The 19287-nt window shown below is 37.3% G+C and overlaps 2 protein-coding genes across 2 annotated transcripts; both read left to right on the top strand.

The window, feature by feature from the left end:
• Positions 1–197: 197 nt before the first annotated feature.
• Positions 198–7416, top strand: LOC139130224 (uncharacterized). Its single transcript, XM_070695974.1, has 3 exons — positions 198–665; positions 3555–4577; positions 7193–7416. Exons 1-3 carry the CDS (start codon positions 464–466, stop codon positions 7414–7416), a joined length of 1449 nt encoding a protein of 482 aa, XP_070552075.1. The 5' UTR covers positions 198–463.
• Positions 7417–7455: 39 nt separating this feature from the next.
• LOC139130225 (uncharacterized) lies at positions 7456–17725 on the top strand. Its single transcript, XM_070695975.1, has 4 exons — positions 7456–7926; positions 10887–11001; positions 12672–12812; positions 17352–17725. The coding sequence occupies exons 1-4, from the start codon at positions 7456–7458 to the stop codon at positions 17480–17482; spliced, it is 858 nt and encodes a 285-aa protein (XP_070552076.1). The 3' UTR covers positions 17483–17725.
• The last annotated feature ends 1562 nt before the right edge of the window (positions 17726–19287 follow it).

Raw genomic sequence — 19287 nt, 5'->3', positions numbered from 1 at the left:
CTTCCCATGGCAGAACATTTTCAATTCAACCTGTTTCTCCCAAAATTTAAATACAAACAGGTCTACACTCAATATTTGGTTTGGCCAAACCAAGGTGTACAGCGGTTAGGACGGTACAGATTTGAAGTTTTCGTCGCTAGAGGGCGGGCGCCGGAGGGGGGGGGGTGTATATACCGTAAAAGGGTAAGAGATGGTACGTAACCTGTGTGCGGTTGATGTTGCAATGTGCCACTAATTTTCTATAATATTCCCATGTTAGTCAAAGCGAACATGACATGATCCGTCTTTTATGTATCGACCACTTTCAGCGAAAACTAGTGTTCTCGTGCAAGTCGTAAACATATCACTCACCCATTTGAGACTCGCTGGGTCTCCGCGGGAGATTCAGGAGATTGGATTGCAGTTCGGGCGCGATCACTGGAAGAAGTGAGAGGAGTCAACAACATCCAGCAACGCGCAGATCATGGCAAACTTCTTGCTTGTCTATTTTCCCATCGACAAGGTTTTCACTGTTGAAAGAGCCAGTGATTTCAATTTACACGAAGGAGACATTTCAATCGGTCTCAATGTCAAGCGTGAATTTCTGACGACAGTGTTCCATGACGGCGGCCGATCGAATGAACGGCGTGTGGAGTACGAAGGTGTTGTGATCTTCCATTCGTCAAGTAAGTAAAGTCCTAGCCTGGTGCAGAACCATTACTTGGTTCACCCATACATAGACCATCGAGAAAAACTGACCCATATTGTCATGTGGCGGTAATGCGCATTGCGGAGAACAGGTCACCTCGACCACTGTTTGTTTTGACTCCAGTAATTCGCACCTTTGTCGATCCGGTACCCCACGGTTCACTTGGACCTAGTTCACTTTTCCTGTCATAATGATATTTTAATATCGTGTAACTGATGCCGATGGTTTTTCTTTGAGAAAATTTGCTTGCTCCGTAACAATAATTTAGCCGTTTTAATTCACAAGATGCAGGCACAACGACCAAGCGCATGTGCATATACACGGTCCCTCCACAACTGTGGAGGGACCGTGGCACTATATTAGAGTGGCCGTGCATAATAATACAATGTATCTGCCTCCGCTTGCTTTGCTATGATCCTGGCATTACTGAGCTTCCACTAAGGCCTTCAAAGTGCTATGAGCATCGAGCACAACCGACGACATGCTTTCGAGATAATGATACAAGTTTGTCTCTGTAAAACCGAAGGAAAGGTACAGGGGGGTGGGGAGGGTTTGAGGTTACATGGGTGGAGGGGTCGAGGTGACCCGGGTCGGGGTGACTTACAGGGTCAAAATGGTCAGGGGTTGAGGTGTTTAGAAGCTGTGATGGTGTAATATTATATATTATAGCCCAAACATGGGACTATGTACCCGAGGGTAGGTGACCATTTGCCCGACATAAGGAGGGCAAATGGTCTCCTGCCCCCAGGGTACATAGTCCCTTGTTTGGGCTATAATGTTTTTATTACATGCCTCTCTGACTCAGTTTGCACCAAAAATATTTACGTTTTAGACAAAAAACGATTAAAAAGAAAGAAAGATTTTCACCATTGAATGGCGTATTGATATATTTTAACTACTGTTATGCGGTTTATCAATATTTTTATGCGAAATTTTCCAAAAACCGGATTTTCTGTGCAAAACATGAAATTTCAAGACTTTTACATCCAAAAGTTTTCAAGTTGAAAATAGTTTTGGTTCACTTTCAGTCCAATGATGACTTTGCGGCCCGCAACGTCATGGGTGAGTTACTATTGAATCCCATGGAGTGCGCGGCGTTCGATATACGAGGCATGTAATAATACGCCATCCAAACTCCGAGATTTCTTAATGGAATTTTCATGACGATGGGGTGGGGGTGGCTGGAAGAGCCTCCGAGTCCAAGTGCAGTCTGGGTAACCAAGACCACAAACTTGCTACATATTACATTGTAGTGTTCTTGAGGCCAATCTAGCCACCATGCGGTCAATATGGTCAATGCTGTCGTTCAAAATTACAATATTGAACTGCATCTCTTGAAAATGATATACATATGATATGATTGCTACATGGAAATGCAGCTATCTGTTAGCGGGGCAGCATGCGTTGCTATGCGGGTCATATCCGTGGCAGGGTTGACCTCTGATGACCCGCATAGCAACGCACACTACCCTGCCAACAGATAGCTGTGTTGTTGTTGTGTTGAGTGAACATCCTCTAGACTCCTGTATGGCAGCAATTTATCTGCAATGGCTCGATTGACCCTGTGACCTTTCTGGACGTGGCGATTCATGTATTGTGCCTCATACAGGCACATAAAACACTAAACCATAGGGACAAACCATAGAAGTGATAATACAATTATGCGGGATGTACAAACACCAACCCCATACCCTCCTGTAAATAAAGTTTAGGATAAAAACGGAAAGGAAATTTGCTGCAAGCAAAAGAGATGAAGGTAATTTCAGTGTCAAAATTTTGCTCCAACTGTATTCAAAAAGTTTTACACTCTTCATAGAAGGGCATACAATTTGAATTTATCAGAACGACACAATTTCAAACAGCCACCATGGCCTGGGTTAAAGGGACAAAGTCGGCCAATTAATTATTCATGAATATTTGATATGAGACACTATTATTGTTTGGCATATTGAAAAATAATGAATGAATGGGTGACCGTGCATATATATTCAACCCCCGTTTTAGACAAATGAAACCATCGTGAGAAAGAATTAATGGTCGTGACCATTTATTCTTTCTCGCGTTGCTTTCAAGTATCTTTTCTAAAACCGGGATCGAATATATGCATCATCACCAATTCCTCTTTAAACATGTCAAACAATAATAGTGTCTCATATCAAACAAAATTCATGAAAAATTGGCCGACTTTGTTCCTTTAATTGTATGGGAAATAAATCACATTTTTGTTTCTCAAAAACATTTCTGTGAATACTTTAAAATAAACCCACACTGGCAGGGGACCTGAAAAGTATTTTTTCAGAATTTCAATATTTAAAGTACTGTCCATATGTGCATTCTATGTTAAAAGTACCATGAGATGAAAAACATAAACCATGCAGAGAAAAGGTAATTAACAAAACAATTAAAGGCAAACGAACGGAATTTAAAAAAATGTGTTGGACAAACAGAAAAGTTTTATTTTTTTGTTTGAAATCAATCACTCTGATCAGTCCAAATATATAGTATATTGATGGTGCAAATACAGCAATCTGATTGGTCTAGACGTGAAAATAACCGTTGTATTTTCTTGATATGCCCCAGCTAGCACATGTGCGAGCTCTCAGCAAGAGCAAAAACCCTTTATGATGTTCCATGCCAGAATTTCAATATACTGTTATGATATACACCCAGTGACGGTATACCACTAGGTTTTGACCAGTTCACTTTATATATGCACTTGCTAATGCTGGTGCATATTTATTGTGAACTGGTCAAAATCTTGTTGTATACTGTCGCTTGGTGTGCTTTTTTCAATACACATGTATACAAGTATAGATGATTGAATTTGATGTGAACACTGTATCATTTAATCTCTTTGTATTTCTAGGTGAGAAGTCTTGCACCCAGAAGCAGACGCTTTTTGAAAAACTGCTAACAAGAATACCCGAGTCAGAGCACGTTGCAACTTTGATGTCTGAGGGTAAAAGAGCCTTGCAAGACAGCAGGGATTGTGGAAGAGCTTGGAGGTCAAGTTCAACGGTGGCCGAACTTGAAAAAGTGAACCGTCAAGATGAGAAGAAATTGTGTAAGAGGAAGTCAGACTATGCGTCTGAAGAAAGTCAGGTGAAAAAAATAGCTGTATTGAATCAGAAAGTAGACAGACAATTTCATAAAAAAGCAGAGGAGGGTTTGAATAGAGCATCGCGGAATTCACGAAAGTGGAGACTGAGTGAGGAAGAGGTGAGGAAAATGGCAGAAATGACAGGATTCAGTGGCGAACTTGATAATTGGAAACTGAAGAGGGCTTCAGCCGCCTCGGATCAAGTGAGAGTCAAGCCACAACCTCCAGCCAATCCAACAGCATGCCGTATGGATCGTATGGATTGGTTTGGTTCCTGGAGAGAGGAGACTCCATGTGAGGGATCGGGAGTTTTAGACAGGTCACAGTCGGGTCAAGGTAATCCCAGAGGTGAAACTCAGACTGTGGAGTCACATCAGCCAACACCAAGGCAACTTCATAAATGCACATGTGTATGTGCCTCCAGGCATTCACACGCAACTTCCCCAAATAGCCAGCAAAAGCAACTTGAATCCATACCAGGGCGGAAAAAACACCCAGTTCAGTCGCCGGCAGTTGTTTTGCACCATTCTCAGGCCACGGTACCTGCAAAACCAAGTGAGACTCACGTTGAACCACCCAAGTCAACTCCTTGTGTGGTCAGTCATTCTTCCCAGAATCCTTTGTGTTCAAACTCAACCACTCCAAGAACATCTCCGGATCGTGTGCAAGACTCCACGGACGTTGATCTCAGTAGGCCAGTCTCCATTCTACTCCTTCAAGAGGAGAACAAGAGACTCAAAACTGAAAATTTTGCCTTGAGGAAGGAGATTGAAGCTCTACACAAGTTAGGTAAGGATAACCATTGATGTGCTGTTGACATATAGCCAGAAATTGTTTTCCATAACATAGGGTGGATGAATAGGATGGATGTTTACGTGTACAAATAATACAATCAAAATGTTTTCTTTAGCTCAAGTATGGTAGCAAATGAACTGCAAAAATAACATGTATTTTAATATTAACCCTTGTGATGCCAAGTGAGGCATAAAATGTCCAATGTGTTGTATTGTAAGGTGGTATGCACCTTGAAAGTGAAAAAACTTGAACTTTTGCTCAAACTCCCCTCGGGGCATTTTTCAACCATTCTCTTTTGAAATCATGCATAAAAATTTGAGGTCACTGTGCAAACTTTGTTACCAGAGAAATAAAATACCAAAGATTTAGTGATATTTGAAATTCAAAATGGCCACCATCCCATCTCAATTGAGAAAATTTTTTTGTTTAATTTTTGAAAAACTAAGGTGTTGATAAGTTTCGTTACACCAAGAACTTTGAAATGAATCCCCACAAGTGATAGATCAGAAAAGAAATCTAAAAGTTTTGGTGTCTGAATATCCCCAGACACATTCTCCCTTAACACAGACCTGGAGATTTGAAAATCCCTGAAAATATGTATACTGTAAACGTTTTTTAACACAGACAGTAGAGGTGGGAAACCCTTCAGGTGTCTTTGTTTCACCGACTAAACCTGTGCTAAGTACACAGTCCAAGCGCAGTGGGTGAATGTGCATATAAATATTAAAATAAGACTCAATACTGCATTTTACTGACTTGGCAGACAAAGTGAAATTGTTTACTAAACTGTTAATCACCAAAAAAATTGTGCTGTTCCGATAACCCGACCTATCCTATATTTTACCCTCCGACCCGAGAAGTTTTTAGGGCTACATAAACACTGAAGTTAAAAAAAAAGGAAAGAAAAAAAAACTAAAATCAGGTACAGGAGAAATAAAGAGAAAATCACAGCTTGAAATTATAATGTTACATGTATTCATCGTTGCACATATGTGACATTAACAATATGAGGAAACTGTTAACAGTTGCAGGGTTTGAACCCCTGAAAAATGCCTATATTCAAAAAATAATTGAAAAAAATCCCTACCTTCCAGGCCCTACTATGTTATCGGAACAGCACAATTTATTGTTTTTTGACCTTGCTGTTGTTATAAACAATGAACTAGAAATGCATGTACACATTTAGCAAGATAAATAATTTGATAGATGACACTGTAAAAAATACAAAAAAAATCAGAGAATATGGTGATCCCATTTTTATCATCACGCAAACACCATGGTGACATCAACTGAAACGCATATCATTGAGTATAATTTGCTTGTATGTTGTATTGTGACAAATTTTGGAAAAACTGTTTTCAAAAATGATCAGAAATCAGTCAGCAACAAAGAACAGTAGTGTAGGAGCTGTGAGCAAGGGTATTTTGGGTTTGCTTCATTTATTATAGGCTGTATTAAAAATGTAGAGCAATGCATGAAGTGTTTACTACACAGGGTTCGAAATACCCGGTGGTCATGCGTCAAAAGACCACCAATTATCTCATTTGGACCACCAGATTTTGTTGTGGGTGGTCAATGTTGACCATCAAAATTTTCGGAGGTCACACTTATGAGTGCACTGCAGAGCTGCAAGTCTTATATGCCTCTTACAGTTTATTGCTAGGAGTATCAAGAAACAATATATTATCCTCAGAGATAGATATTTTAGCAGTTATCTAGTACACATCTTGTCTGTTCAATCACAGTCCCTCCACTGTGGTTCAATGTCAGTCTTCAACCCACTCTAATCTACCCAAGTGAGGCGTTCCTTTGAATAGGCAAGTCTCTCTTTGTTTTACTGTTTACTGCTATGATTATTGTGATTAAGTCTGCAAATGTTGCATAACATCCATTGCAAATTCTGTCTAGTCGTTAAAGTGACACAGATCAAGGTACAAAACTCTGACAAAACTTCATAGGCCTAAGTCCAAAAAATGCAATAATTGTCATGTTATCAGCAGTAATTGTCATTTCTTGATTACTCAGTTTGTAATTCTGTCAAAACTTACAGTCAGTCAGTCACTCATGCAGCGGTCAAGTTGTGAAAATACTGAAAATTTTCTGGTGGATTTTATTGGGCATCTAACATAAACCACGTAACACGAGTAGCAGCATAGTGGAATGGTTCCAGAACAAGATGTCAGCCCACTATTCACCCCTATGGACCCTGACCTCCACAAGAAATACACTCTGATAATGACAATTTTTTTTGACCACCAAAAATTTTGCAATTGACCACCAAATTTGAATCTGGTGGTCAAACTTGACCACCAAACAAAAAAATAAATTTCGAACCCTGCTACATGTATGCTACACTAGTGTTTGCCCATGAATTTCTGATAAAATAGTTGCTAATTTTCATAACAATATTGGTTACTGTGTCAATGAATTTGTTGTTTTATCAAAATTAATCAGTAGTTGCCACCATTCTTCAATTACTCTGTTGGGAACACTGCATGCACAATGCACCCATCATTGGTTGTGAAGTGTTCAAAACCTGCATACAACAGTCATTCTTCAATAAAAGAAATTTACCAAAAGTTGTCAACAACTTTTCTTTCTCATTTCAGTGAACAATGCCAGCATCTTTGGTATCACACAGGATCATGTCAACGCTTTGTCTGAAGTCGGCAAAATTCTCCAATCCTGTGTACGACCTGGGTCGTGTGAGAGAGATTCAGCACAGGCCACTTTCATATCAGATGGGATCCAAACATCCTCCATACCTGTAGGTACGGCACCAGAGAAGCTAGCGGTAGTTCTCCAGTACAACCAACACCCCAAGTATCTGTAGGAAGTGGTGCAGTGGATCTGGAGTCGAATAGCAGACCGTATGCACAGGGAACACAAGCAGTTTCCATTGACAGCGATGTGGAAAAGGTCAACAGAAAACCAGCTCAACAACAGGCATCCCCGAAAATCGTCGGAAGTGGCATCAGAAAAACCAGTGGTAGTTCCCATGTACAACCAACATCCCAAGTACATGTGGGAAGTGGCACAGCGAATCTGGAGTTTAATAGCGACCGTATGTACAGGAACACAAGCACTTTCAGTTGAGAGTGACGTAGAAAAGGTTAACAGAAAACCAGCTCAAAGACATGCATCCCCGGTAATCGTCGGAAGTAAAACCAGAAAAGCCAGTGGTAGTTCCCCTGCACAACCAACATCCCAAATATCTTTAGGAAGTGGAACAGCAGATCTAGACTCGAAAAGCAGACTGTCCGGGCTGGGAACACCAGCAGTTTTTGTTGGGAGTGATGTGCCGGTGTTTGAACTATCACCAACAGTTTACTACGGCAGTGAAGTAAGTCATTTCAAGTTGACAAGTATGATTGTCAAACATGTACTTGTAAGTTGTATCATCATAAATGTAACTTACGGCATAAATGATAATTTTGACACTTGAGAGTTTGAAAAGTAGATGTACTTCTAAGTAAATGATACAAATCTGATGTTGTAGTGATTTTAGTTAATCTTAAGATTCCCACTTACAAAATGTAGATGTGACTACTATGCAAATAATGACTGTGTACTGTCTGTCCACTGTCAGATTTCAAAATATCAGGACTTTCAGAAAATATATTTATTGTGGTTTAGGAGTTTTTCAAGTGAGAAAAAAGAAATATGTGTGTGTGTGTGTACAATCATACACATACACACACATCTCATATATATATATATATATATATATATATATATATATATATATATATATATATATATATATATATATATATATATATATATATATATATATATATATATATATATATATATATATTATATATACACACATATATATATATATGTATATATATATATATATATATACATATGTGTATATATATATATATATATATATATATATATATATATATATATATATATATATATATATATATATATATATGCATACATACACATACACACATACATATACACACACACACACACAGGGAAAAAAGTAAAATATTTTATTTTGAGCGGAAAAAGTTTACCATGGGAAACAGAACAAGTTAGCAGTTCTAAAAAAATCTGATTGCAATGTAAAGTGAACATTACAGTGGAGGCAGGCTCAAGTGTTTTGGCAAATGTATTTCTGTTGCACTCTTTCATTGTTCATTGTTCAGTGTAGGATAGCATTTATATATATTCCATGAATTTTTTCTCTGTTTTACATCATCGTATCTGTGTGTTTTCAAGGAGCCGTACAACTTCGAGCCTTCAGCTCGAAGTTGTACGGCTCTGCAAGTGTACAATGATGTCAAACAGAAAAAAATTTCATTGGATTGTATATGTATCACATGAACAGTCTTTTTACCGGTATTTTTCATGTGATGTAGATGCATCAAAATTATTTTAAAATTGCAAAAATATTGTGATCTGGGTTTTCTTTCCTGGATTACTTTCATTTAATGAGTAAAATGGTCCATCACGTGAACTTGTCAATCATTGTCTCGCACTCTCCTGATGCCAACGGAATTTGGCCATCACCTGGTAAGGGGATTCACGGCACTAGTGCCTGACAGCTACAGCAGTGTAACCAGACTTATTAAGAAGATTTTCAAATATATTATGAGGGGAAGACAAACAACAAGATGGGCACAGTAATTCATATGCTAAGTGTCATAGCTTTCAAAATATCATGAGCTTATGTCGGGTCTGAAAAGTATGATGGCATCCACCGTGACCCAAACTAAGGACGTAGTCCACAACAGGGCGTCTCCAACGGTGTTGACTCGTCAATCTTGATCCGGGTCGATAATTTTTATGTCTTATGAACTTTGATGTTTGCAGTGTCACATATCTCGCCCGTAGAAAAATCCAAATTTTGTCACTTGTTGGAAACTCTGTTCTGTTGTACAAGTCAGCTTTCGATAATAGATCCATACATGCAGCACTGCAATGCAGAGTTCAGGCTACAGCTAAATACACAGAAATATCCAACACGAATCTGGTATACTGTTAGAGAATAATCGTTTCAATGATTATGATACCATTTTAGCCTAGAAATATTAGCTCTGATATTTTGATATCATCACAGAATATCTGTTAATATTAACTTCCACTTCACTAAACAGATGAAACCTGCAAAAATATCAATTCATTCAGAATCACGTCATTTCTTTCACAAGTTATATTTATTTATGAAATATGCCAGGTGAATGACTTCAACAGTTTCTCCTACCGGTATTTTTGCATTGTTGCTCTCGTATTATATTGCAAAATTGCAATTCTCAAATATAATGATTTAGATATGGATATGCAGACTGTAACTACTGATGACAATTTTCCCTGAGCCATGACTCTTATAATTTAAAGTTGGCATTCAAGCCTACATTTTTCATATTTCCATCTACCCTCCTGCTGATTGAGGTAGAATTCGCCTTAGGGACAGATATTTGGACTTTCAATGTTTTACAGTATTCTGTTGGCCTGCCACTCATGGGGGATCTTTATTATGCATATGGAGTGAAGAAAGTTTTTCTTCAGCTCAGTTCAGTGAAAATCAGGAATTTTTTCCCTCTATGGATACCACTGGGAAAGCGGCCATATTGAATTTTCATTATAGGTTATTAAAGTCCCCTATAGCTGTATGTCTTTCTATTTTGTTTGATTTGCTTTAAATTCTACAGATTTAAAGGATATAGTCTTTTACCACTGAAAAATTGGACAAGTAAATTTAAATTTTAACCGTTATTTTAATTTCCTGCCATTTTCAAAAGTTGGTAATACTACAAATAAAACATAGCATATAATGTCCCAGTGGAAAACATTCAGCACTATGCATAACATTGGACTACTCTGTTGTTTCTGTGAAGAATTCCAATGCATATATGCACTGTGTACTGTGTTTTTGCTTTATTTGCATGGGGGCGCCATTTTACGTTTGGGCAAACATTTATTATTTATCTCGCTCAAAATTGCTCTTGCAGTCCCAGTGGACAGTTTATTATACTTGTATAAACACCCCTCAATGAGTACATTCCCAGAACTTGTTTTAGTTTGGTAGTAAAATCGGCAAAATAATGCTAAAAGATATAGCTATTGGGCCTTTAATATTGGGTAATTTGTCTCTCTCATATCAAAATTTTCACAGCAACTACTGCATTCCATTCTTGATTTTGAAAGAGAATGGTTAATGCTTTGCTTAAGGAAATTTTGAGTAAAAGTTTAAGTCTGTCAATTTCAAGGCACAAGCTATATTGATAAACCATGACTGCCATTAAAAGTTTACTTCAGTGTGAATTTTACCTTTTCCAGGAAAAGGTTTTGGTAACTCCAGAGGAAGATCCTGAACGATATGCTGATGTATTGGTTTCTTCACGTGCTCTATCCCAGGCAGAAATAGAAGCTAAACATTCCAAGGATTACTTTGGTGAGTTGCATGCATATTTATCGTTTTCACAGAGTTTGAGCTAAGTTGAAGCTGGCATTATGTCTTTGGAAAATATTTGAAACGTTTTGTATTCACCCTTTGAGCGCTGTAATTTTCTCCTGCCAAAATTTTAGTGCAAAATTTTACTAATTTTATGAATTTTTCTGTAATTTGTTGATAATTTTGGACCAAAAAGGACATCACATTTCATTTGCTACAGTTTTTTCTCAAAATTTTGCCAAAAATCTGAGAAAAATTGACTGGGGTTTATTTTATATAGGGGACAAAAATAGACTTTGGCCCTCAAAGGGTTAACAGTAGTGGTAATATTCCATTCTGCATTTCTGTTTGGATTCCACTTGGTTGATAAAAACAGTCACGGTGATGGTTTTTTCTGTAAAGACTGCGTATTGCAGGCCTAGTGAATTTCTGCAGCACCACAGTATATTTGACCTACATACAATTAAAATTGTAAATCAACACAATGCTAGGTGGTCCAGTCACTTCACCAAGCTATGTGATGACCCCCTAAGAAACCTTCTTACCTTTTTGGGGGGCAGATTTGGCCAAGTGCTTTTGAGGAGCACCAAATTTCGTTCATTTCTTAAGATCTAATGTTTGTTTGTAATCCTTTGTAATAGAAGCTGGAGAATATGATGCAACTTCCTTGCTTAAATCACCTGAACTGAAAAATCCTTTTTGTTACTGACCTCTTGTAATAGAGGGACTATTGTGTGCTCCGCCTGCACAGATTTCAAGGGACTTAACAACAAAGGTTAGATCCTAAGAACTGAAAATTCGCTTTAATTTTTGCACCATGTCATAATTCTTTTCAAAATTATTGGAGTGTCAAATTGTGCAGGTGTTGTATACAGTGTATATTGCAGGGTCGCATGGCAAATACAGCTTTGTATAAAAATATGCACATTGCATACTCATCAGTGAAATAAACATAATTTAAAAACTGACCCATCTGTATCCAGGGAACAACGTTGAAGTGGACTTTGATCAGTTACTGTGTAGCAAAAGAGCAGTAATTAAAAATGACAGTCGGGCTTTGAGAACAGTTAAATTCCTGTGTTTGTTCTTGATCCATAAAATTTAATTTAGTTAACCATGGCCTTCAATAATAACAATAACTTTGTTGCAAAGTTCCAACAGCATTTCTCCACAAATATTGGCAATTGCAGTCTATGGTTCTCTAAGACTCCTTTTCCCCGTGAGCTTAATAACTTGACCAAAGTCAGGGGTAACTGCTGTTTTTTTCTATTGTGTGGTAAGCTGTTTACAGGTAGAGGGCACTGTCTGACTTTGCATTGGGTGATGGAGGAAGGAAAGTTCTGGTCAATACCAGTGAGTCTTCCAAAGTCCTAGAAAATTTATACTCACATTAGTGATATCATAGAAATGGTATGGAAAATCATACATAAAAAAAATGAGGTATTGTAAAAAATTATATCTGAAAAATTATGGGTTTAACTTCTAAAAGTCCTTGATATGCCTTAAAAACGCCTGAAAAGTTATTGAGGTTTAAATGACTTTGAGTTAGTGGACCCTGATGTAAATTCCCAATATAAATGCAGGTAGAATGTTTTCTTGTCTACTTACACTGCCCTCAACGCCCACTATTGGCACCACATCATCTTTTGTTTTTTATCACCCATCTGTAGGAACACTCCTGAATGAAGTCATTGACATTGTGTTCACGCAAAAAGAGCTATGCCAGTCCCGTGGCTTGGGTTTGCGAGTAAATAAAAAGGATGCTGATGAGAAACAACCCCTGGATCAACATCGCGTCAATGCAGTCAGAGGTAAGTCCAGGGTAGTTGCATGTGTTACATGTGTGTGGTGGCACAGAGCAAATGCTCCCACATTTTTGCAGCCGGTATGAATGAAATATGCGCATTAGACGTAGCCTTGCTTTGCCACATACTGTATGTGTGGCTGCAGAGAGCAAACATTTACACATAATTAACCCAATGCAGCTTGTATACAGTGGCAAACCTGATGGATTATAATCTGTGCATGGTGTCATAGGTTACCAAACCTGCATGGATTATAATCTATGCATGGATTATAATCTATGCATGATGTCATAGGTTTCCAAAGCTGCATGGATTATAATCTATGCATGATGTCATAGGTTTCCAAAGCTGCATGGATTATAATCTATGCATGATGTCATAGGTTTCCAAACCTGTATGGATTATAATATATGCATGATGTCACAGGTTTCCAAACCTGTATGGATTATAATCTATGCATGATGTCATAGGTTTCCAAACCTGTATGGATTATAATCTATGCATGATGTCATAGGTTTCCAAACCTGTATGGATTATAATCTATGCATGATGTCATAGGTTTCCAAAGCTGTATGGATTATAATCTATGCATGATGTCATAGGTTTCCAAAGCTGTATGTATTATAATCTATGCATGATGTCATAGGTTTCCAAACCTGTATGGATTATAATCTGTGCATGATGTCATAGGTTTCCAAACCTGTATGGATTATAATCTGTGCATGATGTCATAGGTTTCCAAACCTGTATGGATTATAATCTGTGCATGATGTCATAGGTTTCCAAACCTGTATGGATTATAATCTGTGCATGATGTCATAGGTTTCCAAACCTGTATGGATTATAATCAATGCATGATGTCATAGGTTTCCAAACCTGTATGGATTATAATCTATGCATGATGTCATAGGTTTCCAAACCTGTATGGATTATAATCTATGCATGATGTCATAGGTTTCCAAACCTGTATGGATTATAATCTATGCATGATGTCATAGGTTTCCAAACCTGTATGGATTATAATCTATGCAGTGATATGGTAGGTTTCCAAAGCTGTATGTATTATAATCTATGCATGATGTTTTAGGTTACCGTAGCTGCATACAAAATATTGGCCTAATAAACAAGAATGCTAGCCTGGATTAAAATTCAGTCTTCAAACATAATATTTGACACTTGACAGGGCACAGGAACACAAACAAATGTAGGTATACTATTGTCGTAGAAATTATTAACATTGTGCATTACAACATGATTTTTGAAGAAGATCGGAGACTAGTCATTAACATCAAACAAAAAAATGCTAGAAAAATCTTTAAAGAAGTATGCTTTGTCAGATTTATCTCAAGGCAAACTGAGTAACTGCACAACTTGTATAGGAGAACAGAGGACTCAAATCATATCAGCAGTCAATGTCAACAACCAGCGTTCTGTTACTATTTTGAAACTTGTGTATGATTATACGTAAGTTGGGTTTTATTCATCCTGTTTCATAAGTGAGGTCCAAGACATATGTACCGGTCACAGTGCTTGGTGTTTGCAGTCCTATAACTTACAGCTCACTGATTGGCTGGACCCATTCTCATCGGTCTCATTACTCTGTAATGTTCAGTTTACGGCACTGTGATTAGCCACCTTATGTCCCTGTGTGAGGGTCATTTAGTAATGCATCATTATGTAGTGTCCAATGTACTTCATGGAAACTGTTGGAGTATCAAGTTAGTCAGGACGTTTGCATGTGGTTCGACCCCAATGTGAAGACAAAAACAAAGAAACTCAATGTCTACTGAGAAACATATAAAGCCATTCAATTTGGTGGCTTTATTTTGCACTGCAAGTTTGAGGTTCAGCGATTGTGGCTTTTAATAGTAATTTTGTATGTGGTCGGTAGGGCAAAAAAGCATATTCTTGAGTAATTTTGAAACGTTTGGCCCAGTGATGATATCTTGTGTTTGGCCCAGTGATGATGTCTTGTGCCATGTGGAAAAAAGTCTGGGATAAATTGATTTCATAATGCTAACAATGCTTACAATGTTCAGACACCTGAAGCGCATCATTCTAACAATCATAACTGCTGTATAGCTCAGAAACTGGTGAAATTAAAAAGAAAAAACTCCCTCACGACTAATGTCACCGGTTTACCATAAAAAAAGTTGGGATGTTCAGTGCCAATGCAGTAAATGTCATTATTTTGGAACTAGAGGTGTCAATGATATTTTGAGTTCCTTTTAAGAAAATCTTAATGACATCCTAAACAAGGATAGAGGGTAAATTAGAGAAACATTCTATTTTGAGCAATGGTGTCATAGAAATTGTTCTGAGTAGAGTGTACACAACGGTTTCACAAAAAAAAACGGATTGAAATATCGCCATGAGATTATGAATTATTACAACTTGTGTACTATATGCCCAATTTACGCTAATTGTTGTTCTCCCCCCAAAAAGTGAACGAATGTAAAAGGCTCTCACGGTGCCCGATACTTCAGAAATGCTAGCTAGCAGTGTACTATCTGTTGTGTTCCAACTGTGGTACATCATGAATAATACAATGTATCTGAACCAATCAGATCGCTGGCTTTGCAAGAACAAGCTGGTACATGTATATTATAATTCAGGGTATACTGTTGGCATGCTGGGAAATTGAAAACGGTCCATCATGCAGAAGTGGTTCATGATTCACAGACCCTATTGGTGAACAGCTGATATGTTATTATATTGCTTGGAATGTTTGTGTTCAAAACAAATTTACAATTATAGTAAGTCTTAGGTTCATACCAGCACCATCAAAATATCACCCAAAAACTGAATCGTAGCAAGTATTTGGAGCCCAATAGACATGCATGTTTTGAACCAGTGAATGTTTCTCCGGCAAATTCGGCATTCTGTCTTTGACTTTGTACGTTATGATTGAACCACGTCATAGGTGCAAATACTTTAAATAACTGGTTACCACAGCGGTATCCAGGAAGTAGATGAGACACTTTGTTAGGAGGCAGTGAACACTACAGAATGAAGCTAACACAAGTATACAAGGCAACCAATCACATTGCTGTGAGATGAACTTTACATGGTAATGAGACCTAGAAGAAAGGGTCCAGCCAATCAGTGAGCTGTAAGCAGACTTTAAAGGACCACAAAAATCAATCCATTTGGCAGATACATTTGTCAAGGACATAAATCATAGGTCATTTTGAAACAGGACTATTTGCATAAAATATATCAAATTGTGTACGTCAGCGTAAAATATGCAGAAATCAGTAGATCTGAAGTGGTTTTGGCAGTCTTTTTCTGTAGAACTTGGCTGGAAGGGAGGGAGGTTGAATTTTCCTTTAGTATGCCTGTTTAAGCCCTGCGGAACTTCAAGAATGCCACTCGACAGACTCGTCACCTGTACACACTATCTCAATAACATGCAATATGATAACAATGACTGTATATTGTGTTACTAACAAGATAGACTAGATTGACATGTGAATCCAAGTCCTGCCTTTGTTTTTAGAACCTTTGTCTGAACAGAACGTATTGACACTATGCTTTGTGATGATGGGATACAATGCTGCATCGAAAGTTGCAGTCGGCTCCAAATCTTAAATGAATATCATGGTAACTTTAACCAGCAAGCAGGTTTATGTGTTCTATTTTGGTCCTGCATCGAACTATGTTAAGGCGATTCAGTGTGGGTTGAGTGTGTCGTTATTATGGAACTGCACTTCGTCAATATGTAGTACATTATGCAGACGTAATTTTCTTTGTGTAATTTTGAATAAGTTTGGGTAAAATATGCATGATTCTGAACAGACCACAGTACAATAAATTACCCACAATTCTCTATGATTTGTATCCTTTAAGGTTACTTTTCTAAAAACTTTTTCATTTCTGCATGTAAGCATTGGTGTGCAGCATCAGAATAATTTTTAAATAATATCTAGTAAAAGTACGTTTAGATATATCAGTGAAAGTTTCAAAATAACCGCTAAACAACCAGAAAAGTCACATTCTTTAGGTACTACAAATGCCATGCTTTTTGGGCAGCAAGTTATGATGAACTGAAGGGGTCATTCTCTGAGAAAACTTAGCATGCAAATTTATTTTGTCACTTCTTTGCAAAAAATCATATCCTTTGTTTCATAAAACAGGTGCAACTAGTCTCCCTACTTTCCATCACATTATTCTGTATGGCTGAGGACACAATCTGTGGCAAATTTCACAAAAATGCTATCTCCTCTCTCAATTATGCATAATTTTCCAAATTATTTAAAATGAGAATTGAGAAGAATGGTGTGCATAAAAGTACGTTTTCAAAATTTTGATAAATAGTCTGTGAATTTGTCTACACATGGGAGACATAGTAGACTTCACTCAGGTATCTCCGAGGATACAAAGCATAATGAATTCTGGGAAATCTACAGTACTGTGCGGACCCTCTGAATGACCACTAATGTGAGAACCAGGGATTGAAGACTGCCCCTATAAAAGTACTGTATATAAGTATGGGCTACACAGTAATGGAATGATTTCTCATTTCTCACACTTTTTGTCTTACAGCCTACTTGTATGCCAAGGCCAAAGAGCAGATGAGGACAATGGACCTGAGTGCCAAGACGTTCAATACCAAGTTCCAAAACAAGATTGGAAACGCCAGGAGGCAGCAGAAGAACAAACTTCTCCAGAAATGAAAATAATTATTTTAACATTTTATAGATTTATATGGTTGCTAAAGTCCTTTGCATTGTAATGACAGTATAATCGTCTTTATTGCAATATTTACATATATAATTTGAAGTTTAAATTCTGAGTGAAGATTTGTTAAAAATAGTAAGAAAAATATTAACGTCATTTAAAAGAAAAGTATCTAGAACTGAAGTCAGGCAAACAATTTTAACCCACAAAAAGACAAAACACCCATATACAACTGAAAAATCATCAAAAGTAATTGTAGTTACCTCAGTTCCCCCTGCCAATATTTCATGATCATCAAGTTAGCATCAAACTTGATCATGATCTCACAATTTGTAGTGGAACAGATAAATGTAAATAAGCTCTCTAACTTTTGATGTTGTGTAAAACAAGGGCATTACTCATCTGGGTTTATCTACAGAGTCTCAGTATCATCAACATGTCATTCTGTGGAAAAAAGTCAACTCATATTTGGCAATTTTAATTCCAACTTTTCGACGTAAATTGTTCAACAATTACATTGATTGGTACTCACACCTACACGCTGTGTCCACTACATGCCTTTAAAAATTAAACAAAAACGTGTATTCCACAAGTAAAATTATTCTGTGAAGTATATCAATGGTTAAAGGCTAATGGAGGGATGTCAACTCCTATGGGGTGACATGGATGTTGAAGTTTGCCACAGAGGGCGCCCTAACAATGCCACAGAAAGAAGGTGCCAGGCAAAGTGCAAAGAAAATTATCAGTGTGCATGTGAGGTACATACTTCTTGTTCAGAACTAAAAATTCTACCGAGTCCAACTCTACAATCTTCTGTATTGGCCTAATTTTTTGTTTCCTTTCAATATGATAGATTTATGATGTTGATATAATTATATCTATGTAGTTTTTTTAACGTCAAAAATATATGTGTACATGCATTGAGTAGCAGTGTATTAATCTACCTCATATGAAATCATAGTTTGGAGATTATTCATAACTTTTAAATTTTGAGTATTTTTATCACTTTTTTGTCAGTCGCAAAATTTAATTTTTAAATTAACAATCGCGTTCACCATTTTCACTAAAATCTGAGACATAAGCCAACTTTGCAAAGCATAACCACTTTCTTACAAAAATCACGTAAGCTGTACTCCCTGCAAATTGCATCTTAGCGCTAGATTTCTTTAATGAAATAATAACTTGGGTATAAACAGCAAAAGTGTAATTTTTTTGGATGTGGAAGACAGTGCCTGGGTTTTGTGATTTTCAGTGAAACTTTGAATATGTCGCTGTGTTGGCAAATTCCATGCATGTTGAGATGCTGAGATAAAGGAGTCGTTGAGAGATTGTGACACATTTTCACAGGAGATTTTGCCGAAATATCTTGTGATCTATTTTTCTCCTATAATTTCACCAAAATTTAATCGTCACTTTGGTGAAAAAGCAAAGATCAGATTTGTATGGTTTCTGTCTCTTTTCAAAACATCCTATCTCTGACCGTGAATCCACCTACTAGACAACTTGAAAAGTCCACAGTCGTGTATGCACAGATTCCTTCAATTTTCATTAATCTGTGCCCCCAAGATTAAAAGATTGGTTGGGTTCACCTTTTAACCTGACAATCAGTTGAAAATTGCTGAGAAAGATGTGTACATTTTTGTAAGCGTTTACAAATCACCCCATTTCCTGGCTTCTTTTCTCCAGTTTCCAACTTTTCCAAAAAATAAACTCCACTTTGGCCAGGTCAAATTTTATTAAATTTTCACATTACATTCGTTAGATACTACATAACAAATTGAAATTGAAAATTTATTTCGCA

The sequence above is a fragment of the Ptychodera flava genome, chromosome 3 (assembly GCF_041260155.1).
Source record: "Ptychodera flava strain L36383 chromosome 3, AS_Pfla_20210202, whole genome shotgun sequence".
Classification (NCBI taxonomy): Eukaryota; Metazoa; Hemichordata; class Enteropneusta; family Ptychoderidae; genus Ptychodera; species Ptychodera flava.
The sequence above is the reverse complement of the archived record's forward strand: the minus strand, read 5'-3'. Positions and strand labels throughout refer to the sequence as shown.

Coding starts and splice junctions, on each gene's coding strand:
- LOC139130224 (XM_070695974.1), top strand. CDS start 464: ATGGCAAACTTCTTGCTTGTCTATTTTCCCATCGACAAGGTTTTCACT. Junction 666..3,554: donor TGTGATCTTCCATTCGTCAA/GTAAGTAAAGTC, acceptor TTGTATTTCTAG/GTGAGAAGTCTTGCACCCAG. Junction 4,578..7,192: donor TGAAGCTCTACACAAGTTAG/GTAAGGATAACC, acceptor TTCTCATTTCAG/TGAACAATGCCAGCATCTTT.
- LOC139130225 (XM_070695975.1), top strand. CDS start 7,456: ATGCACAGGGAACACAAGCAGTTTCCATTGACAGCGATGTGGAAAAGG. Junction 7,927..10,886: donor CAGTTTACTACGGCAGTGAA/GTAAGTCATTTC, acceptor TACCTTTTCCAG/GAAAAGGTTTTGGTAACTCC. Junction 12,813..17,351: donor TCGCGTCAATGCAGTCAGAG/GTAAGTCCAGGG, acceptor TTTGTCTTACAG/CCTACTTGTATGCCAAGGCC.